This window comes from Microtus pennsylvanicus, chromosome 10 (genome assembly GCF_037038515.1).
Source record: "Microtus pennsylvanicus isolate mMicPen1 chromosome 10, mMicPen1.hap1, whole genome shotgun sequence".
NCBI lineage: Eukaryota > Metazoa > Chordata > Mammalia > Rodentia > Cricetidae > Microtus > Microtus pennsylvanicus.
Genome location: NC_134588.1, coordinates 31,023,527 through 31,047,306, shown reverse-complemented (window position 1 = coordinate 31,047,306; position 23,780 = coordinate 31,023,527). Strand labels below are relative to the sequence as shown.

Below are 23,780 nucleotides of genomic sequence, written 5' to 3'. Positions count from 1 at the left end.
CCACAGACCGTTCCTTTAGCTTCCAAACTCAAACTTACCCATCAAAATTCTCTCCCTGCCTAAATGTGTGTTCAACGGTCTCCCAAAAGCATGCCATAGAACTCCACTTGGAAATTCTCTCCCTGCCTAAATGCGTGTTCAATGGTCTCCCAAAAGCATGCCACAGAACTCCGCTTGGGTGGCAGTACTCCTCCACTTTCTGTGACTTAGCACGATTACCTTCTTTTCTGGCTATTTTCTGAGGTAGGACCCCATACTGAGTGGGACAGGAGGGGAGAGATGGTGGAAACAGGCGAATATCCCCCTTCATCTGGTCTTGTACGGGTGCCTAGACTGTTCCAGATCCCTTCTCATAGCTCTCAGGCTTCACGGCTGCCCTAGCTTCAGGATAGCACCTCTCAGGGAAGGTTGGGGGATGGGGTCAGGTAAAGGACACGTGCAGTATAGACCAATGTAGACCTGCTGCAGTGCAGAGACACTAAGGGACATCACGAGGAAAGTCGGGGTTATATACCAGCTTGTCTGACTTCCGTGTGCTGAAAATCAATAGTTTTAAAATTGGGAGGGTTTGGAGGCTGCTGCTTGATAAGGAAACGGTAGGGAAGCAGCTGGGCCCTGCCATTCTCTGGATCCAGCTGTTGGTGCTCGGACTCGCTTCTGACAATTACTAACCTGGTAACCTTACAGTGCCTCAGTTGCCTCATCTGAAAAGGAGAAGCGATCGTGCTGGTACCGCGTTCATAGGATCATTCTAAGGAGGGCATGGGTCACATAAGGAGGACCTGGAGCTTGATCTGGAGGTAGTGCTTGTAATGGCATATTGAATGCTACCTGTTGCCATTGGTGCTGTCAAAATAATGCCAGTATCCAAATCATACCGCGGTAGCCAGACAAATTGAAATTTACACCTGGGAAAAGTTTTAAAGAAAATCAGTTTGGGCTTCCATGGACTTGATTTTCATAAGACTATTCCATCCGTGTTATTATATTCCATTGTGTGTATTATAGAAGGTAGCAAAATTATCATTATCTAAAGTCTCAATTAAGGTTTATTATGACTAACCCATTAGGTCTCAGGTAGTCCGAATGTATGATATAATGGAATTGTACTTTTATAAGCCTTCCTGTGAACTTGGTGGCACACTTGGGCTCTTATGTAACCAAAGTGTGCAGCACTTAATGCCCACTTTATAGGTGTTTGCTGAGAGAGGCTGGATAGTGTGAAGGAAGAAGCAATGGACCAGGAGCCGCCAGGCCTGGTTAGAAAAGAAGCTTTGTCACTTACTCACTGGGACACTAGGAGCAGGCTGCCTCTCTTCCTAACACTGAAATATGAAGCCAGGCAGGGTGATTTCAGGGCAGTCTATGGCTGGATGGCAAAGGATTGAGGTGTTTAATTTTAGTATTTAATGATGGCACATTTGGGGCCACATCTCTTAAGTTTGTTTTTTTTTAAGAACACAATCCTATACAGTATACAACTGTTTCCAGAGAAAGCTATTATCTGCCTTATAATAATCCGCTGTGCAGGTGGCTCCCATGCGTGCCCTCTGGAGAACCCCTGAGTGGCCTATACGTGACACCTGCTTCTCTGGACCCACTTCATGTGGTCACATCAGTCTCCTTGGCCATTCCTTGATGCGTAAGTAGTATCTAGTCTTACTTTGTGACTGTTCCTTCCTCTGCAGGTTAAAGGAGTGAACTACAAGGGACTTGTGTGGGCTATGAGCTACAGCTACACCTCAGAGCGAGAGCAGCGGCATTCACAGTTCCTGAGACCCTAAACCTAAGCTGGCCGGATTGCACTGCTACGCACTCCAGCGGTGGATGTCCAGAACCAGAAACCTGAGTCATCAAGAAAAGCATAAAATACTTCCAGTATCGCTTGCTTCGGTGCAAGGCTGGGTGTGAAGCCTTTTAGAAAGATTGTCATCAAAGAACTTTTCGGAGGACTCAGCTTCTGGTCCACACCAAGCTCACTGCCGTGGGCTCCCTCCGTAGCCCCGGAGGAGGATGCCGCGTGCTTGAAATATCCCTATGAACATTCTAAGGTTGCTCATACACAGAGGAGAACACACAGAGATACATAGTGCGGGGTTTTAGAAATGAGACAGTTTCCAGTTTTTCAGTCAGGGTCTGAATGGGTTTCGAATTAGAGTTCATCTTAACTTTCGTTGCGTGCCTATTGGATGTCGGCATTGTTGTAGGGGTAGTATACAATACTCCAGAGAAGACCCACTGTTGACACGATTTCTACGGTGGGTGGGTATAGCCACAAGTGTCAGAAGTGCTGCTTTGCAGGGTTGTCTTACTTTGCCCCTGCCTCGACTTCACTCCCTTCAAGCTGAAGGCTTCAGTAGAGTGGAATGGGTTGCCCTTGTAAAACTGAGCTATCTCTTGGGAGAGAAACTTCTACTATCAGCTTGGGAGCCCCCACAGCACAGGGCTGGTCTCTGCCATAGCCTCAGTGCTTGAGGGGCACCTCGCTTTAGGGGGCAGCGAGACGGGGAGTTGAGCAAGAAAAGCTTCCTTTTCCTCGACAGAGGTCCCCCTCGGCCCTGAGCTGAGCACACACTTTCTCCAGGAGCCGGTATGAGCAGGACCTAGGGGCGTTTCCCTTGGACTGTAGAGGAGGGAGAGAGGAAGGACCAGGTTGGGAACTTTGCACACCGGGCACTCCCCCCGCCCCAAACACACCCTTGCGCCCTCCCGGCAGAGGCAGTGCCCTGCACTACGCGTCTGAGCGGCAGCCGGCGGAGTGGGTGGTGCAGGGCAGGGGTGGTATATCCTGTCTGACGGAGGGCGGGTCCCGCCAGTGCCTGCGGAGGGACGAGCTGGGGCGGAGGCGCCAGGAGCAGCAGCCGGGAGCCTTCACGCGGATCAGTGCTCTATGGCCATAGGGAGCCGCTGAGAAGAGAACACGCTCCCGCACCCCGCTGCACTGCACCCCGCGCCTCTAGGCTTCCCCAGCCCGCGCCCACCGTCGCCATGAACCACTCGCCACTCAAGACCGCGCTGGCGTACGAATGCTTCCAGGACCAGGACAACTCCACGCTGGCTTTGCCCTCCGATCAAAAGATGAAGACCGGCACGTCGGGCAGGCAGCGTGTGCAGGAGCAGGTGATGATGACTGTCAAACGACAGAAGTCCAAGTCTTCGCAGTCGTCCACCCTGAGCCACTCCAACCGAGGTAAAGGCGCGCAGCGCCCACGGGATGTGCGTCTGTCCCTACGCGCTCCTATCTGCCGGTGGGGACTGAGCGTCAGCCTTCCCAGACGGGGTCTGCAAGGAATGACCACAGCCCAGCTCTCAGGTCATTGCCACAGGGTGGACTCGCCCGCCTCCTGCTAGCCTGCTGCTGGAGCTCGAACGCACCGTGGGTCAGGCTGGGTAGCTCACTGGGGGACACGGTTGGGAGTGAGTCCACCCTGTGGGTCAGGAGAGCACGCTGCGGGTCAAGATGGATAGCTCACGTAGGGGAGCATTGCTGGGAGTACTTTTCGAGAGAGACTTGAATCCAGAGGGATCTCTTTTCCCAATCCTGCTCTGGGGGTACCAAACCCGTGTTATCTTGAAATGTTTGTCCCGAAGTCCCAGACCTAGCGTGCTCACGCTACGTTTCCCAGGCTTTGTAATCACAGGAACCTTTAGCCTCCAGCTTCCACCCAGGCGCAGAGGGACAACATTCCTGGTGGAGGTGGTGTGTGCAGTGGGAAAAAAAGAGTGACTGAGTTACTGTGATGGAGTTTGGATTTAGGAGAGGCACTATGGGATGAGGAAAGTCAGCGCCACCTCCTCCCACAACTAGTCCCTGGGGCTCCCTGCCACTTTACCTGGACTCTGGAACCAAACTGGAAAGATGCAAATCTATTAGAAGTCTATCATAGGGCCAGTGTTCCTATGACAAGGAAGGGGTCCAGGTACCTGCCCCCTTTCTCTAATAGCTAATACAGAGCCCCCTTCTCCTGACCCAGCTTAAGTAGCAAACAGTGTGAAACCGGAAGTGAATACGAACTGGGGTGGGGGGAGCGGAACGTTCATAGTCTCAGCTGAGCCGACTTCACCAGTCTGGGCTTCCAGTTCTGTCCTCATCCCAGGGTCTGTGAGTGACAAGGTCTTAGATTAGGAGAGGCCAGGAGAAGGGCTGAAGATGGAGCATATACCTGACAAGCTGTTAATGTAGACATTTTAGAGTAAAATTTTCATACAAAGACTTCTCAGTGAGAAATACGCCAACCTTTGGTTATCAAACATAATCAGCAAAACTATGTGTTTCTTTATTTTTATTATTTAGCCAAATTGAGTAAAATGCTAGTAAGAGGGCGCAGTGTGAACCAGTCCAGGTCAAGTAGAGCATGCTTAGCAGAGACCTAGGAGACAGTGAGGGGCAGGGGCGAGCGACAAAGTAGATGGACTTGCCAGTTCTCCAGTGTGCCCACAGGCCCAAACTCTCTGCCCCGGGCATGTGTTCTTTCCCCTCTGTTCCCTGGCGAACTCTTTGTAGCACCGAGGGAGAGAAAATGGCTGTCAGCTGACTCTGCCACCTCCCACACCAAAAGGCTTCGCTGTTCTGGGTGCCCTTTGCCCTTGTCTGGGCTCCTGGCTCCTGCCCTACAGATGCGCACTCCCTGGCCTCTCTCCCCTTTTATTTAGTGCCTTTGTCATTGCTTACTAGCTTCATTTGAAAGCAGGTTTGGAGTGACAAAGGGCTTCATCTAGCCACAGCCCAGGGCACAGCTTAAGGCCACCCACTCTCCCCTGGCACATGCTTAACCTTGCCCCTTTCCACCCAGCTCCACCAGCCTCAACTCTGGGCCCATAGGGCCAGGAACATGTCAAACTGGGTGCGTGGCCCATCGTCCCTTCTCCCTATCAGGATGAACCCTGTCGTCTCAGAATGCTGCTTCTAGCTTGGTTTTTGTGGGTAACCATCAGATGGTGTCTCTACCAAAGGTCCCCCAAGGGGATCCAGCCAGGCGCAGGCTTAGAGCTGACTCTGATGCCTCCTAATGCATACTTGTCCGGTAGCCCGCCTGAGACTGGCCCTGTAGGTGTGTCTCCTCTAACCTCAGCCTCTGGGGAGGTTCCCAAAGGGGGCCAGTTTTCCCAGCTGGAATAGGCGGTTGGGGCACTTGAACCTGGTGTGTCTGGTTTGTCTGGCTTTGTTTTCATCAGATTTCTCCGTCCTCTTCAGCCGAAACGCCCAAGCATTCTGTATTTGCTTCGTGGGCCACTCTGCTCTCTCTTTCTCCTGGTGATTTCCATGCCAGGAGCCTGCTTTCCATTTTGGCAGAGACCAGTTGGCAGCTGTGGAAGTCTTCTGCCCCTGGACACTTGACTTCTCAGATAGTCTTCTTCTGGAACAAAGCCATGGTTTCAATGGGTCTTGAGCTCCTGGCCTCATATCCAGGGAGATTCTGGTTAGAATCCAGCTCTAAAGAAGGCTGCTCCAGCCCAAAGGGTTACTTGGCAGAATAGCCACTTGCTCCTTGTGCCCCTGGTGAACAATCAGGGACATTTACCCACAGTCCTGGTCAGACCCTTGTCCACCAGGTCCACTGTTGTCACCTTGTTATTTTAAGGATGGGGGATTGAGCTGTTACGGGCTGGAGAAAGAATCTGCCACTGTTTAAAGCCACATCTCTACCTGTTCCCTCTTGATTCATGGTAGATGAGGTTCTTTAGCTTGTTCATGAAGTCCCCAGGAGGGCTGGAGATTATGCAGAGGGAGGTAGCTATCTACCAGTTGGAACTGGCCTTGAAATTGCTTTCCTATGTTCTCAGGGTATCTCTTCTTGTGTTTTCTTCCTGACTGTGTGGGAAATAAGCAAATTGTGGTGGGATGGGGGAGGGTCGGGATGTCAAACCTGCTCAGCAAGAGGTCTTTGCTAGGGTTATTGTCGGCCCTAAGGGTGGGGGAAGCCCCCTGGTTGTTGATGGTGATCTTTGCTATGAGGGTGAAGGACTGTCAACCAGTTATGCCTTCCTGACTTTTACAACTCATCTGGAATCTCTTCGTACAGTTTACCCCACATCTCATTTGATTCAAGAGCAACACCAGACATACAGGGCACACACAAAGTTCCATAAAAGAGGCCCCCCTCTACTGCTTCTCCCAAAGAATCCCGCACAGCCAGCATTTGAACTACATGATGTTGCCTACTTAGATGTCTGTGATTCTAAATTCCCAACCGGGGCCAGAAGTTCTCCCTTCTCGGAAGTGGTATTTCCCACTGAAACACAGAGTCTTTATTCCCTGTGCTCAGAAATTGGAGTTTGACTGGACTCGTGGGGGTGCCTGCTCCGCTTACAAGCTTCCCGCCAGCTCCTCTGAGCTATGAAAGGGCAGCCTTGGGCGGCCCTGCCTTTGGTGACTTGCGTGTTTGTATTTGTCTGTATCTCAGCACAATCCCCTGCCCGAGGAAAACTCTGCTCATTCCTCTCTTGAAAGTTATCCTTCCCTGGCCACGGACTACAGGCTAACATCACGGTGGAGTTGTTTTCTCGGGCGCTAAGTGGAGCTGAGAGATGTGTAAAGGGCATTTGTGTTTAAGCTTGTTCCGGAGGCAAAACATGCTAATTAAACTTCAAATGAACTAATTCTGTTTCTTTACCATTCTTGGCTTGAAGTCGTGGTTTTAGCCAGTATTTCTGTTGACCTGTTACAACACATGCAAAAATGTGGCCTATCTCAGGGTGTTTTGTAGCAAACACTGCTTGTTTCCCTGGATCCCATCATTGGCAGAGTTTGTAAAAATGTCTTGAAGGGTAGACTGAGGGAGCAGTGACCACACTGCCAGGTAACCTGCTTGGTGGGCTGCCCTCCCGATTTTAAATACTAATGTGTCATTTAATCTGGGTTTAAAAAGCTAAAAAGTGCTTCTGTGAAGGGATATGACTTCTAGAAGGTGTATGATGCTTGACCATAATAACATGGAAGGATGTCAGATATCCTTATTGATATTCTTTGTAGGTTTGTGCTATATACATGTACATACATTCTTTACACAGATATACATGTTGTAGATGTACAGTTACTCTATACACATGGACACAATTACATATATACACATGCTCTGATATACATGAATATACACACATATGTTCACTTATATGCACATGTGACACATGCTCATACACAAAACAGTATACATGTGCATACAAACACCACACTCATGAGTATATACTTGCTTGCATACATTTAGTGCATGCGTGTATGTATACACGCAGATATTTTACATTACCAATGTATTTCCACAGATGAATACACACATTTACCATATACATCTATCCACAGAGACACACACAATACATCCTGTGCATGCGCATGCACTGATACACACATAGCACATAGCCTAGGCATGTACACTCACCACACCTTGCAGCTTGAACTGTGGCAGGAATCCAGCTTGGCTATTACTGTTCTCTACTATGCTGTCTTGGGCAAGTCACTGCCTTTCTCTGGGTCTCTGCAGCTGTTAGGAATTGGGTAAGATCATATCAAAAGTGCTTTGTGCCCTTTGGAGCTAGATTTAAGGTTCCCTCCCTCTGGAAAGGCTTTGCCCAAACTCTCTGCAGATGTCCTGCTCTCCAGGCCTCCTAGTTGTCCTGTCTCCCTGCATCCCAGCTAGCACACAAATGTAAAGTTCTCATCTGCTAATCTCAAACTTGGCTGCTGGCTGGAATGACCTGGGAATTTTTACAAAACAGTACCTATGTTCTGTCAGTATGTAGGGTGACACAGGAAGAGGAACTCTAAATCCTCAGCTGATTCTGCTGTGTAGCAAAGTTCGGAGCTGTGATCCCAGTCCCCACCCTTCACTCCTGGCAAACCAGCATGAGGACTGTAGTACTGGACATGCTCCCCTAGTGGAGTGGCTGCTAGCGATGGACTCTACTCCTGACCACAGATGGGGTCCTTTCTGGGCCTTGCCTACTCTCACCCACCATCCTGCCTATGCAGGGTCTGTTTCCACAGAAAGCTCACATGCTCCACCCATGTGTGGGTTCGCTAGTGGCCACACAGATACCATAGGAAAGAGCAGGCTCTGTCAGAACTGGCCTTAACCATTGCTAGGCAGAGCCTGCAGAAACTCTATGACGCTGAGGAGAGGGTTCCTAGTGAACGCAGCATAATGTACTTTGGCCTTTCTGTTGCGTGCGTAGCCCAGGAAAAGACCAAGAACCACAGCAGAGTGCTTGATGAGGTTTTATTGAGTTGTTTGTCCTTTTTGGGATCCTGGGAGCTCCAAAGAAGAAGAAGAAGCAGTTGGCAGTGTCTCCTGTGGTCAGGAAGATGCTTAGGAAGCAGGCTAGCCCAAGTCCTACTGGGACCCTTGACCATCCATTCTCACAGTTCATTCCTCCCTGGCTCTTGAATGTCTTGTGAGAGGGCAGTGTCACGCGTTTGCAGATATATTATTGTCTCATTTAAATGTCTCTGTCTGTGGCCCTAGCTGTGGGTACCATGGATAAAGAGAGCTCTGGGGGGCGGGGGAGACAACTTTTTAAAGCTGGAAGACTGTAGGCTTCTTTTTTGAGATCTGTCTATTGAGAAATAGGTGAACTTGATTCAGGTATAGAAGAAGCAAGAAGATACATCAGCCTAGAGATATAGACTTCCAGAGAAACTTCCCTCTGACAAGTCCAGTTTATCAAAGCAGAGAGACTGAGGAGAAGGGAAGTAGAAGAGTTTCTGATGTCCTCTGCCCCCGAGGGCTGTCTGTTGTTCAGGCGAACTGTGTCCCCGGGTCCTTTTTGATGTAGAAGCTAGACCTGGGGTTGGAGGTTACATGAATCTAGTTTAAGTACAAAGTCCCTTGCTTAGGGAGCTCCCAGTTTTCTGGGAAAAGGGTATACAGAGGTGCATGGATGCACACACACACACACACACACACACACACACACACACACACTTGTACAGGCTCCACACTCCAGGAAACATACCAGCCAGAACAGATAGAGCAATCACAGCCATTGGACCCAGGGCTAATGGGATTGGGATGAAGAGGTGGGTGAGATCTGTAGCTGCGTTTTGTACAGGATATTGAGTGCAGAGAGGGGGGTGGCTCAAGAAGAGAAAGAGTACCTCAAGTGCAGGGTGTGTGACCTGTTTGAAAGCTTGCAAGTGGAGAAGAATGAGCTGCCCCTCCTATGTGAACCTGCCTTCCAAAGATTGCCCACATGACACAGGGCACAGAAGGGAAGATGATCACGGGACAACTGTCCTCAGTACGAAGACTGACATGGCTTCACCTAAAATTCTACGGTGACACGGACTGAGACAAGGAACTCACACTGCTTGTAGAACAGAAAAATTCCTCGATGTTCTAAGGTGTTGGGGTTCTGCGTACAGGCAGATGTGTCCCCATGGTGCCCATGTTGAGAGGGCTGCCAGCTTCACTGAGAAAGTCACCATCATTTTTGCTCGTGGCGAATGCACCTTTGTAGAGAACAGTGGGAAGGCGGACGCCTGTCAGGAAGGAAAATATGATTCTGAGGGGTGAACCGATGTTCAGCCTTTCCCTTCACTCCCAGGGCAGAGAATCCTTCTCAAGGAGGTGGGTTTGAACAACTGTAATTTCATGCAACCCCCTCTTTTAGTCCAATTAGCACTACGCTCTGAGAACCTCTGGGATAGAGGAGGCCCTGACTGGTAGAATTCTAAGACTCTAATTCCATTTGGCATTCAATAGAGGTGTTGAGCCCCTAGAGAACAGAGTACCTTTCCCATGGGACTGGACAGGAGAGAAACATGCTACCAAAATGTCCTGCTCAGGCCAACTAGGCCAAGCCACAACAAGAGCAGTGCCTAGTGCAGAATCCCTGAGAAAGAGGAGCTTTCTATAGTGCCCAGAGTGCCCAGTAGTAAGAGTTGAGGCACGAACTAGAAATATAGCAGATGCAAGTTTAGCTAGCCCAGAAAAGCTTCAAGTACGTCTAGCCCAGAAAGGCTTCAAGTACGTCTAGTCCAGAAAGGCTTCCTAGGAGTGAGTCTGGGAGAAGTAGAGAGACCAGGTGGAGAGCAAGCTATCATGGTTACACTGTCAGGGAGTTCCATGTTCTTGCTGTTGAACTTGACTTACCATCCAGACACCCTGGGGTCAGGAGAGAGGAAGTGGTTTCTGTGTGCGAGCAGCAGTGTCACAGAGAACGCTCACCTCTACTCCTGACTGCTGCTAGGTGTGATCCCAAATGTGTCACATCTCTGGATTCCTCTCCACCTTTGCAGTCCCTGCAGCAGAGCGTATACCTTCTGCCAGAAAAGCTGTGCTGGCTGGCATCATGGCTGCCCCACTCTCCCGGGGAGCCAAGCAGCCCCCTAATTGAAGGTAGGGTTTGGAGGACACCTTTAGAAGTTGCCTGGAAGGAACCAACCAAGTGGGAATTACAGCACAGACTAGCTCTGGGAATTATAGAGCCTCGCATCTTCCGCTTCCTTCTGTCCACGTGTCCACGTGTCCATGTCTGCCTCCATGGCACAGTTCCTACTTCGCCTGGAGAATGTAGAAGAGGGCAGCCAGGCTGGTGAAGGGCGTGAGAAGGGGAGATGCTTATATGACCTGTGGGCGTCAGGTCATGCTGGTAGATTCCCTCCCGCGGGGGTGGGGGCCTGGGTGGGAGCCTCCAGGAGATGGTTCTTAAAGTAGGAGGCCTCCCTGGGGCTTTGTTGAAGTATCTGTCACCACCCAGAGTTTCCATCTGGAAGTAGCTGGCTGACCCATACCTGCCCTTTGGGGAGAAATGCCTGCTCAAGAGGTGAGAGCCAAGCAGACACTGGCCTGCCAAACTTTAGAAGAGATGATGGACATGGGCTGGATCAAGGCGGGTAAGACCTGGATGTCAGCTCCTTGGAGTTCTGATGGTACTTATGCCTGGCTGTGGCCCTTTCTCTGGTAACCGAGTCCACAGGAGTCTCCTTGTTCCCTATGAAAACACAGTCTATCCAGAAGAGCAGCTGCAGTTTGGACAGGGTCAGGAGCCAACTTGCTGTAGCCGCAGAGGGCTGGGAGTCAGTTGGAGGCTCTGTGGATCAGGCAGCATCTGAGGACTTCATTTTTAGGGAAAGGCCTGGACCTGGGCCCTATGGGGTAGAATTTTGGGGTTTTGTGGATGGAAAAGCCCCTGAGATGACCCTGAGGGAGGAGGCAGAGGAGGCGAGTGAGTCTCACTTGCTTGCCCATCTTCCCTGGAAGCTGAACTTTATCTTAGAGAAGGTTTTCAGGATGCCACAATAGCCACAGAGCTCTGGGAGTGTATGGACCATTTAGGACACAGAGAAACTGCTTCTTACAGAAAAAGAAGCTGAGACCCAGGGAAAACCTGAGGGCCAAGCCAGGACCAATTTCAACAGTTAGGCTGCTGGAGCAAACTGTGATAGTCACAGTCAATATCCCTAAGTCCCGTTCACCCTCCAAGACGAGGAAGGGGAATCAAGGAAATGTCCTTTGTTATGGGTCTGGAACTGGACAGGGGAGATGGCCCTAAGCAGGATGCTGGCCTGATTCTGAAGTACCGATCTTGTTCTTGTTCCCAGGGCAGACAGTTTGGTTCCCAGGAAGTGACCTAGAGCTATGTGGGTGTGGCCAAAGTCTAATGGATTCAAGGGACATCAAGGTCCAGGGCCCTCCCCCCTAGACAGGGTTTCTGATGGGGGATTCCAAGTATCACTTCAGAGATTGGGATACACATCCTGCACATCCCTGTCAGAAGGTTCTGCCTGCTCACCCAGAGGACACATTAGGTGAGAGTAAGCAAGCCTTGCTATGGATATACAGGCCAGACAACCATGGCTGAGCTTTTATAGAATTCTCAATGTAAGCCAAGAAAATGTGGACACTAGGCAGCACATGACTTGAAGTACAAGGGCAGGATATATATAGCAGAGACTCGAGAGATTGTCTTGATTGGGGGTTCCTGAAGGAGATGAGGCCTTGAGCCTTGCTTTGAAAGATGGGTTGAACGTGGTAGCTGTAGCCCAGAAGAGAAGACAGATTCAGCATAGAGAATGACATGTTGCAGTGAGCCATGTTTCATGACATTAGGATCTCAAACAGGCATACTTGCTTGAAGTTGGGGTTGCGTTGTAGGCCTGCCCACTCCCTGCCATTCTGTGAAAGAAAGAAGGAAGATCCGTCCCTGCCACGAACCTCAAATCCAGCCTGCTTTTTGTAATTCAAAGCCACTTTGCCGCTAATAACCCTAATGACACTCTGTCCTCCCTCAGAGCCTGTCATTTGTGGATCTCCAAGCACTGTGAAAACATTAATTAATCCTCACTGGGCCTTTGAGGTTGATCTTTGCTCCCCCTTTACCAGCGGGAGGACCTCAGAGAAGGAAGGGGCAGGTTACCCGATCACCTGTGGGGGCTGAGCTCAGGGTGGAACTCACAGTCCTGACAGGAGCGGACTGAAAGAGTGTGCACTACTGTGTGGCTCTGACCTTGAGGCTCTGGACCTGGGATGTCGAGACCCTGCCTTCCTCCCCCGAATGGGAACCTCATCTTTGTGGAACACGGACTGGGACTGGTGATTCCCTGTGCTGGAACTGCCATTCTGCAAGGCTCTCCAGGCCCGATCCTGAACTGTAGGTCTCAATATCTTCCAAGGGATCTAAGAACTGTCTTTGTGGCAGTTTGGTGCCTTATTGCTGGGCCCTGGCTATGGAGGATATGGAGAGAGAAGGGCTTGGCCAGTAGATGACTAGCCATTCTCCACCCTTCCCCAGGAACTCACACAGGTGGTGACCCTGGATGTGGGTGATAGCGTGGAAGCAGGGAGGGGTGAAGATGACGGTCATCCTTGCCCTAACCTCCCTACTCTGCCCTCCAGGTTCCATGTATGACGGGCTGGCCGACAACTACAACAACTATGGGACCACAAGCAGAAGCAGCTACTTCTCCAAGTTCCAGGCAGGGAACGGCTCGTGGGGATATCCGGTAAGGAACTGCTTCCACTTGGAAAGATCTAGAATATCTGCTAGCATGGTCTGGGGTTCCTGGTGCAGAAAGCTTTCACCGGTTGCTCAGAAAGAGAAACGCAGACTTCAGTCAGTACATGAGGGCTGCAGTAGGTTGGCCATTACCTCACAGGGAACTCTGTGCAGTCTCTTTTGATGCTGACTGGGGATTTCTGGGTATCTCAAGTGAAAAGTCTGAATCCTGGAGGTTCTTTGTACAAAGAGGTTTTCTTTTAGGGAAATCATGAAGTATTTTCCCTCTTCGTGTGTACTGATGGTCAAAGAAGGATCCAGAAGGTCCCCGGAGACAAGTAGATCATGTCCATTGCAGCAACTTCTGACAAGGCTGCCTTGGCTTGCAATCGAGCTTTGCTTGATTTTACTAGTCAGAGATGTTTGGGTTGAAACTCAGGCCCTGACACTCACTGAGCATGTATCTTTGGGTTTCCACTTCCGGGTCCCAAGTTCATCACAAACAAAGTAGATATAACAAAGTCCTCTTGGGTTATTGTCAAGATTAAATGAACTAATATACATAAAAAGCAGATTACAATTTGTAAGGTTTAAAAAAATTAATGTGGGTGGAGATAATTCTAGATCCTTTAATCCGGTCCTGGCTGTCTTCCTTAACACCCTCCACCCACCTGCCCGTTTGCTGAGCAGAGACCTGCAGGGCCGAGCTCTGTATATAGCACCATGGCAGGTGCTGGGGTAAACCAGACGAAGCAGTGCTTACTCGTCCTGTTCCTAAACCAGGGACACTGGTAGCCAAGGCGTCCCAGAGTCCTCAAATTCCAGGAGCTCTGTGTTTTACTTTTGCTGGTTTTACCTCTAACCTGCATTACTCTCAGAAAGTCTTATGTGCGGTTCAGGGATAAAAACTGTGCCTCCACGCAAAGCCGTGGTTATGTCCTCCAGGGGGTTCCAGGATCAGCAGCATCTTGTTTTGAACAGATGGTCACAGGTGTTGCTCCAAGTTGCTGAAGATCCTGGGGTCCTGTGCAAAGAAGGGGGGGAGGTTGGGGATGTAACGTTCCTTCATTGTGGCTTTATTTCCTTTCTTCGTCGGTTTTGCTGCGGTTGACTGTGGAGGATCTCAGTCTGCTACAAATTCTCATCCTTCTTAGGGGGGCAGGGGTTATATCCATTGTCGCTCTTAGTACGGCATAAATTTAGTTGATCCAGCCAGCTAAGCTTACAGAACACTCATAGATGTGAAATGGCTTTAACACAAAAGATGATGTCCACATAGATTCAGAAAACGCCTTCGTAATGCAGAGTAAATGGATTGGCTAAAACCCCCAAAAGGCTATCAACTGGACTTGCTGATCCAAGTGGATGATGCTAACATTATACATGTTCGTGATCATGCTAACAATATACGTGTTCCGTGTTCCCAGGCCAGAGTGTAGAGGTTTCTGAGCTGTTTCTACTCTCTTCTGTGACTCTGGATAAAACTTGTAACCATTCTGGGCAACAGTTTTCTCCTCCCTAAAATGAGACTGATGGTACCAGTTTTTCTACTTCATTCACATGTTGATATCATGCTACATTAGCTATGTTATCAAACGGAGAGTGTAACCATGGAAATGAGGGAGGGGGTGTTTCTAAAATACCTCATGTGGCTTGTGCCTTTATAACATCATCTTCTAGATAATTAATCCTTAGTTACCTCTCTTGCCTTTTAATGCTCACAAACAGCCCCACACCTCCTTGTGCCCGCTTTCTGACAACCACTGAAAATCCCTTTCCTACCCCGCGCCCTAAGGCCCATCCCTCTTCACTCCTTTTGCTGGCAATGCTGCAGACATGACTCATGACAGGGTAGCTGCTGAGGCTTGTCCCGTCTCCTCTCAGTTCAGGAGAGGCTATGGGAACAGGGAAGAGCTGCGCACACACGAGGATTTGGCAGAGGGAGGGAGGGCAGAGCAGAAAGGAAGTAGAATAATTGATATTGGAGTCAGACATATAATCAGCTGAGCACTGAGGAAAACAAAATGGGGTCCGGATTGAGAGAGAAGGAGAGTGGGAGAAACGGTAGCAACGATCTGCAGTGTGAGGTAACCCCATCCCTGTGGGATTTTCCCATGGTCGGTACAACTAGCGTGGAATGTTGTGTTTCCCACCCTCTGGTGAAACCAATATGGCAGCCCAAGGCAGGGACTACAGGAGGAGGGTGTGGCTCGTCTGCACGAGCCTCGTCAGCAATTTCCCAGGAGTTTCTATGAGCTGGTTAAGGACCATTTCCTACAGATGCGTCCTATTCATTCACTCAGTCAGCCAGCTGGCATGGAGCAAAGGCTGGGCACAGCATCACGGGAAGCACAATGTGGATGAAACGGCGAAGATTCCCTTCGCCCTCAGTGAACTTCCAGTCAAGCAGGGCGAAGCGAAGATCAACAGAAATAGAATACAGATAATCTCTGGACTTCTGTTTCTGTCCTGGAGAACCGCACCAACACCCTGCTCAAATGTTTCGGGAGCCTTAACCGTTTTTAAAAGGCGCTACTTTGAGTGTGGCTTCTTTCTGAAGATGGCTGGTGTTATAGTAGAAGCAGCAATGCCCACTTCGAGCACTTCATTTCTCAGAGTTGGTTCCAGTCCCAAATATCACACCATTCTCAAGTTCCAAGACTTTCCCACTAGTGAGTAAACATTTTCTTAAAGTATAGAGGGATTCCACAGGCAATTCTAAAAGAAAACTTTTACTGATATTTTAAAATGGGTGGTGTTACTTTATACTCTTATCACCAGCAGCATTCTAATTTAAAAGATCTTTTGTGTTTCATCTATGACCAAGTGTATCGCACATTCTAGAAAACTGAATATAAAGAGTCCAAGAACAAAGCTTAAGATGGAGGGATTCTGACATTTAAAGAAGCATCCAGGGGCTTAAAGAAAAGACTGGTCCGAAGGAAACCATTTGCCTAAGCATTCCTCTTCTGACTGTGGGTCACTCTAACCTCCCTCTTCAGAGACAAGAATCTTCTGGAAGACAACATTAGAGCCCCAGAGTCCCCCAGCCTCCAGAAGAGGGAGGGATCTGTGCCATGAGGCAGTGTCCCCACCCCTGACACCTCAGGTGGGCTGTTGCTGTCCCAGGTCTCTGAGTCAGGGCAGTGGGCTTTGCATTTTACAGTTGAGGAAACTCAAGCCCAGAGTGGATGAATTACTCACTGAAGGTGACACAGATGTTTACTAGGATGGCGGCCTAGATCCCTGACCTAGGCCTGCTAGCCTGGGAGCTTTGCTTCCCTTACTCTAGGTGCTTATACTCTTTGTGGCAATCACTGTATCCGTCTCCACAAACCTCTGCGTTTGAGGGACTCACAAGAGATCCCCAGATCCGAATCATTCAGTGCCTCTTCCCCTGTCTTCTAGCCAAGCCCTCTCTCCTTGAGGGAGTCTAATGCCAAGAGGAGAAGGAAGGGAATAGGCATATTTCCTCTGCCTAGACTCAAACTCTGGTTACTTGGCAATACTTATTAAAGGGGAGTGGTTAATAGTAAGCCTGTGGGGTAAAATACAGCAAACAAATAGTTTGGGACATAATTGTAATAAAAAAATTTAAATCTGAGATTCAAACACAGCTGTGTCCTGTGTCCTCAGGTCTGGTGCCCTAGGTTGTTCCTGCATTGAAATAAGTCTCCATTAAGAGCTCCTCTACTGAGCTCTGATCCCAAGCAGAGTGACGTCAGGCTGCAGCTGTTATGAGTTGGGAAAAGGAAGCTTTTGGCCCCTCTCAGTTGTCAGTACAGTGAGTGACTTGAATACCTCCCTGTGGGTCAGGCTGACCAGGGTGAAGAGAATAGAGAACCGAGGCTATTTGGAGAGCATAGATACTCTGTTTTAAATCTGTGCAGTCACTATCCTATGGGTCTGTACTGGGTGCAGCTAGAGTTTTTCTTGTTCTGGTGGGAGCTTTACCTCAGCCCCTGACATCTATAGACCCAAAGAGGTTGGGGTGTTCTGATGGAAGCTTCACGCCAGTCCCTGGCATTCATAGATTCAAAGAATCTGGAATGTTTCATGGGAGCTCCATCCCAAGTCCCCTCCCCTATCTCTTTCCAAACCCTGAAGCATCTCAGAAAGCCTGCCAAATGATGACCCCTTCCCCCAGAGATGCTCACTCCCACAGGGTACTTAAACTGCCTCCTAGTTTTCTGGTCTTCCTTTCCCATCGCCTCTCTGAGGGGCTGGAAATCTATCCAGGAGCATTGTATCTGTTAAACCTGTGGTTTTCCTAATTCATTTTAATTTAGTCTAATTTGGATTACTGTGTCAGCAGAGAGGCTTATTGGAGTGCAGAAACTTTTCATTTCTATGTTTAAAGCAAGAAACACATCATGAGCATTGCGTTGTTTTGAGAGTTTATCGAGTAACATGTCCTTTGGATCTGCATCGATCTTGCTCATCCTCCCCAGGATCTGGTAACACCGGCCAGGGGTTCTGAAAGCAGGGTGAACCACGCTAGCTGCCATATCCAATCACAGACATGCTCAGTTAAATCCAGCTTGGCAGTCCTGAGGTGAGACTCTCCAGGAACATAAGGAGAGAGACCCCTGTCTCTGCTCTGGATCTTTCTCCTTGCTGCTTCGTGTTTGTTCCCTTCATGACAGAGTCATGTGGACTATGAGAGTTTCCCCTGCAAGAGAACCAAGTCTGTTCATTCTGGGGCCAAAGCAACTGGTGGGAGCCCCTGGTACAGATGGGAGGACGGTAGCTGTATTAGACTTTTGCAGGAAGTAGCAAATCCAAGCACAGTGTTCTCTGGGTCGGTGGTTCCCCTCCTGTCAGAGTTACACTGTGGATTATACAAAAGACTGGGTTGTGAACACCACAGTGCTGAGAGGTTGCCAGGGAAGCATGGCAGGGCCCTTTGTCCCGAGAGCAGCAAAAAGAGGCTTCCCTTACTAATCCACAGTTAACGGAGGCTGTGCTCCAAGATAGCATGATGGAGGGGAACAAGCTGCAGGCTTGGCTCAGGAACTTCAGCCCACATTCTGGCTCTTCACTTGGTTACTTGTGTGACTTCAGACATGTTCTTAATCTGCCTGAGCCTCCGTCTCTGAATGAGGAAAATCTCTTTCCCAGAGCAGTAAGGGCTATGTATACAACACTTCCAATACAGCAGTTGGAGGCCTGGATTCTACTCTCAATGGGACAGCCACAAGGTGAGGGACCTGAAGAGGCATTTGTTTTCCAACTCAGAATGAAAATCTTTGATTAGCTCTTTGCCAAAGGCTAACATAGGGCTCCATGGAGCTTGAGAGCTCACTGGTGACTCTGAACCTCAGGGCTGAAGCCACACCTGGGTGGGTGGCCCTCTGGTTGGACTCCTTGCAGATCCTCTAGCCCAGAGACTCTGCTTCAACCCTCCAGGTGAGGGAAGGCTTTGTACTTCCTTCCTGCTCTCATGTGAGCTTCTCTTCCCACCAGGAAAACGGAAGTTACTTAACTCTTGCAACAGCTAGGAGACATGAGTAAGTACACTAACTTAGAGCTCTGACCCCTCATCTCCTCTTCCCAGCCCTGAGTGCCACTCTCCAGGTGTGCGAGCTGGGTTCCTCTGGCAGTGCCTGCTGGCCTCTGTCTCTTCTTGCAAAGCCCAGGTGAGTCTACAGAGTAGACTCTGGCTCTGGCTCCCAAGCAGGCATGGCTCCTGCTCTAGGAAGGAGCGATTGATGTGTTTGCCAACCCAGTGTCCCTGGTGCCAGCCCGTGACTCACTCCCACCCAGCCTTGGGAGATAGGAGGGTCCCACCAAGGCCCCAGGCTATCACCCAACAAGAAGAGACAATGATCCTACTTGCCAAGGGACAGAATGTGCCACAGAGAGAAGGAGGAGGGAAATGAGAGAGTTGACGGGTGGCTCAGGAGGGGACCCTTCCCGATAGATGTGGCATGTCTCTGCCAACTAATCACTGCTTTGGGGATGCTCCTGGCACTTCCACTGTGGAACTTCACCCATGACAAACGTCTGCATCTAAGGAGTCCCTGCACGAGCACTCCTTGACAAGCCATAGTCCATCAGAGTGGTTTTGCTTATACCTGAGAAGTTTCTAGGTTGGGCAGCTTCCTTTTTATGTGTCTCCCTCCATAGCTGACTTAGCTTTCCTAAGTAGCTTGTATAATTGTCAGCTGATAACCTCTCAAGGGGAAGAGAAGTGGAGGGTACTCGCTATGCAGGCCCGTGGTACCACAGAGGGAGGAGGACATGATTGTGGTATATAAATGTGAATAGCATCCCTGAGTATGAGCTTCAGATGGGGGACCAGAGAGGCCTGTAGGAGATGCTAAATGTTGAATTGTGTGAACAGAGAGGAGAACGCGGAGAACACAGCAAGGCCTTGAGGGTAGGATTGGGGAGTGAGAGTACCACTCTGGCCATCCCTAAAGAATGGACCACACCAGGCAGTAGCTTGCAAGCTGCCAGTTCTGGAGAGGTCTTACAAGCAACCTGGCTTCCTGCAGCCAATTACTGAGGGCCAGAACTTACCTGCCCCTTTCCCCATCCTCTCTCTGGTCCCCATGAGAGACTGAGGGATAGGTGGAGAGGGAAGACCCAGTGTAGAGCTAGCCCAGGGCGTGGCCAGCAGCAAATCCCCAGAAAAGAATGTTACTGTCTCCTGGGACAGCAAAGCCAATTTCAACTTGATGGGTCAGCTATGGTTTCCATCCAGTTAATGCAGAGCTCAGAGTTGGTGGCCAAACGGGAAGAACCAGGGTTTAGACAGATTCATTAGGGCTCAATTCCTTCCTTCCTGATAGGGATTAGGGGACCCATGATAAAGCTCCCTTTTTTATTCTAAAGAAGGAAGCTACCAGAAGAGGTAGCCGCTCATCCTCATCACCCTCCTCACATCTTCTAAATATAGCCTCCAAAACTTTGGAGGGCAGCTGTGAAGAATCAGGAATAATTGTAAATATCTTTAGTTTTCCCCAGAAGCGATTAAGAGAGTTTGATTTGGGGCCCTTTGGGGAGGGGGGAGGGAGGCTGACAAAAAGCCATCTACTTAACCAACAAGTCTTTAAAGTTCCTCACACTGTGGTTAAAAGCAAAGACCAGATGAAACAACTGCCTAAGAAGGGACATAATTAAAAGCTAAATTCCACAGCGCATGCTGACTTCAACTTCCCTAGGCCTCAGTTTCCTGGTCTGTAAAGGGAAGCTGCAGGGCAGGAGGCAGGTGACTGCCAAGCCTTCTCCGCTGGAGTCATAGGGTTTGGGGATGTGGTCCTGAGGTTCTGGATTCTAACAAGCAGGAACATGTAAGGCCAGCTCACCCCTCCACATCCTCCATCAACTCAGATAATGTGATAATCCCTAGGATTAGGGCTGTGTTTTGAATTTATGCAGACCGTTCGTGTTTTCACTCCCTGACTCGATTCCTTGAGTGTCTGTGAGATGAGTGGGCAGCCAAGTACCTTTGCTCTGATTTGATTTGCCGGGGGACTAAGTGGCAGAAAAGGGCAGGGGCTTGCTCTTTCCTGCATAGGTAGGGTTGGCAGAATTGAGTCTGGAGCCCAGTGGCCATGAAGGGGTGTGAAGGGTGAGGAGAGACAGGAGCTAGGAGGGGCAGGAGAGGATGGGTGGTGTCTCTCCCCTGCCAGCCAGCTCTAAGCCAGAAAGTGGAGACAAGAAGAAGGGCCATGGGAGTGAAGTGGTTGAGGGATCTTCTGGTGCCTCTATTGGTGAGAATTTTCCTTTTGTCACTGAGCCCAGAGAGACTTCCCAGGTGGGTGGAAGAGCTATCCCCACCCTTTGCTAGGGTGAGGCTCAGCTTTCTCCCCCAGGGCCCTGGCAAGTCTCTGCGAGGCCTGCCTGCCTACCTGCCCCAAGAGCGCAAACTCAGCTGAAAAACTAAATCAAATCTGGTTGTGGAGGGCAGGGCGGGGAGGGGATGAGAAGAGACAAAGGTGGGGAAAGAAGCAGCTTGGGGGCCCGCCCCTCCACCCCCACCCTATGTACCGGGGAGTGGCCTTGAAGGGGAGGAAGACATGGCTGAGCCAGGTTGGCCAGGAGGCCATGACTTCAGCAAGGGCTGAAATGGTCGACTGAAAACCAAAATGCCTACTGGAAACGTCTGTGATTGGAGAAACTGAGGCTGGGGAAAGGAGGCTGATTGCACAGACCTGTACACCTAGGCAGCAGGGAAAGGGGACTGAGTCCGGGTCTCCCTATCTGGTGCTCAGAGTTCTTGGCCCCTGGCAGCCTTAAGCTTCGCTTGTGGCTACTGTGGCATTCCTGAAACCCAGGTCGTGAGCACTCGAGTATCACAGTTTTACAAAACCATCACACCAACTAGAACTTATGGGTGAAGGGAGAACTTTTCCATTTCAGTATTTCCTTTGAAGAGAAGTCACGTATCCCTAAGCCAGATGACACAAACAGTATTCTTGCTATTCGAGGAAGGCTAGCCATGACCCTGATAGCCCGTAAAGAACACTTTACCGCTTGGGAGGTGCTTCTGCTCCGCTGGGAACTTTGAGCTCTTTTGCGCCGAAAGAGATGCTATGAGTAACGAATAAGCATAGGGACCTGTGCTTAGGCTTGTGGTCATCAGGCTGGAAATGCAAAAGTGTCTATGTGCTTCAGTGATGGTTACTGCCTGTGTCCTTGGGGTCCCTACGATCACCTCACGGTCACCAATGGCGCATGGCAAACATATGCGAGGAAGGATTCAGAGTCATAAGATAACCATGTGGGGTGGCTTTCCAACACTGACTCCCACCCTGGTCATGTAGAGCTCTGCCGGCCATGGAGAAAAGCACCTTGTGAAGCCCCTGCCCCTTAAGGCCACCAGCCCCAGGCCTAGCTGAATACTTTTTGCGAAAGGAGTATGTACAGAGGAAATCTCTAACTCCAGTGTCAGACAAGGGCCAGGCTCTGTGGAATAGAACCCCCATCTTGGAGCTCAGGAACAACCCCCAACTTCTTCCACCTTCGCCTAAAATTCTAACCACTTCTCTGGAGATCCCACACTGCTGGGGACAGAGTGGGGGTACTCAGGGAGCTGCCAAGGACCCATACTTCCACCCAAATTCAAAGAAGCCCAGCAACAGTTGGCTAACTTCAAAGGATTCCAGGGTCCAGCTCCGTTACCAACCTTAGCACGGACCCCTGTGTTCACCACACAACTTGACCCACCATTGCTCCTCGAGAAGGTGTGGCTCAAGGGAGCCAGTTCCTCCTCCCCATCATTGCACTAATGTTCCCACATGGAACACAGCAGCCACGGCAGCCACAAGGTCTCCACTGTCCTGCTGTCCTTTGGGCCAGAGGGTCTTTTCATCCCTGGCTTTGGACAGCACACTTGTGTGACACCAATGAGCAGCTAAGTTCTTTCTTTCTTTCCCTTTCTTCCTCCTCCCCACAGTGCTGAAGGTCGAACCCAAGGCCTTGAACATGGTAGGCAATCCTTCTGCAACTGAATTTGCCCTTCCCCAAGCTTTACTGTCTTCTTAAATATATTCAAGAATCTTTCATAACCCATAAAAAGAAAAGAGGCAAGTAGCTCCTAGGTCTGGGCTTTCTAAGAATCAGGTTAGCCCATGGGTAAACACCAGAGACACCTAGGATAGAAACACTTTGCTTTTGTTGTTGTTTGGTTTTGTCTTATTGAGACAGGTCCTGACTATGAAGCCCGGAGTGGTCTGGAATTCATGGTTCTCCTGGTCATGGAATTCATGGCTCTCTTGGTCAGCATCTGGAGTGCTAGGATTACAGGCATAAGCCACCATACCCAGTTCTCTTTGTCACTCAGATTTTGCTCCCATCACCAGACTCCAGTAGCTGATGGCTGGTCACTCGGGTACAAACACTGAGAGGAGACCAAAGGTCTGGTTCACCGTCTGCCATCTCTAGCCGAATGGCCTCAGATGAGATCAAGAAACTTTCAAAGATTTTCCTTACATAAGACTACCTCTGGAAAAAACAATGTGTGCTTCCCAAGTGAGCAGGTGGGGTGTGTACAGGATGGGTGTATGCTTGTGCACATCCACATGTGCCAGTAAATATATGTGCACACGCATGTGCATGCTTGTATGTACATTATGCACATATACATGTTCGTCTTCCAAAGAGGTGCTTTTCTACCCAAACATTGGGGTAGGGGGTGGATAAGGGGTGGTCACTTGTCTTCATATGAAGTTCTTGGTCATCTAATCAGCAGCAATGGATTCGGGTCTTTGGGGAGCTCTTTAGGACCAGGGAAGCAGGTTCCCTGGGATCCGTATCTTCCACAAAGCCTTTGACTCTCTTCTAATACTGAAATAACACTCAGGGCTCATGGTTCCCAAGGATTCTGGGGCTACTCGGTCTCCCCTCTGACATTCCAGAACAGGGTGGGGACACTGGCTATGAGAGATCTTCTTGACTTAAAAGTATCCTTCAGGGAAACCAGTTCACACTTCCGTGCCCCCCTTCCTCCTACCTCCCTCCCTGGATTGACCCATCACTGGATCAGCTGAGTTCAAAATTTAGAATCCATGACATTGCATTCTATACATGAAATTCTATACAGAATAACTGAGGCTCCATCTTCTCTGAGTTTGTAGGAGAGAGTCAAGCGTGAGGGCTCTACTGCCACCTGCACAGGAGAGGGCCACATGTCGAGCCCCTGCTCGGATTTCCCTTTTGGAAGGAAACATGGGGAATGGAGAGATGGCTTTGCAAGTCAGAGCACTGGCTCCTCTTCCAGAGCCCTGAAGTTTGACTTCCAACCCTCACATCACACAGCTCATAACTCTCTGTAACTCTAGTTCCAGGGGACTGGGCACCTGTCCTCAGCAGGTACCTGCACCTACCCAGACGCAGACACA

At 49.8% G+C, this 23,780-nt stretch overlaps 1 protein-coding gene across 1 annotated transcript in view; it reads left to right on the top strand.

Annotated features, from left to right (window-relative positions):
• Positions 1-2,714: 2,714 nt before the first annotated feature.
• Pkp1 (plakophilin 1) overlaps positions 2,715-23,780 on the top strand; it is a 44,862-nt gene continuing 23,796 nt past the window's right edge. Inside the window, exons 1-2 of the mRNA XM_075987420.1 lie at positions 2,715-3,190; positions 12,831-12,937. Coding sequence (XP_075843535.1) covers positions 2,989-3,190; positions 12,831-12,937 — 309 coding nt within the window. The 5' untranslated portion in view covers positions 2,715-2,988. The remainder of the gene's footprint in view (positions 3,191-12,830; positions 12,938-23,780) is intronic.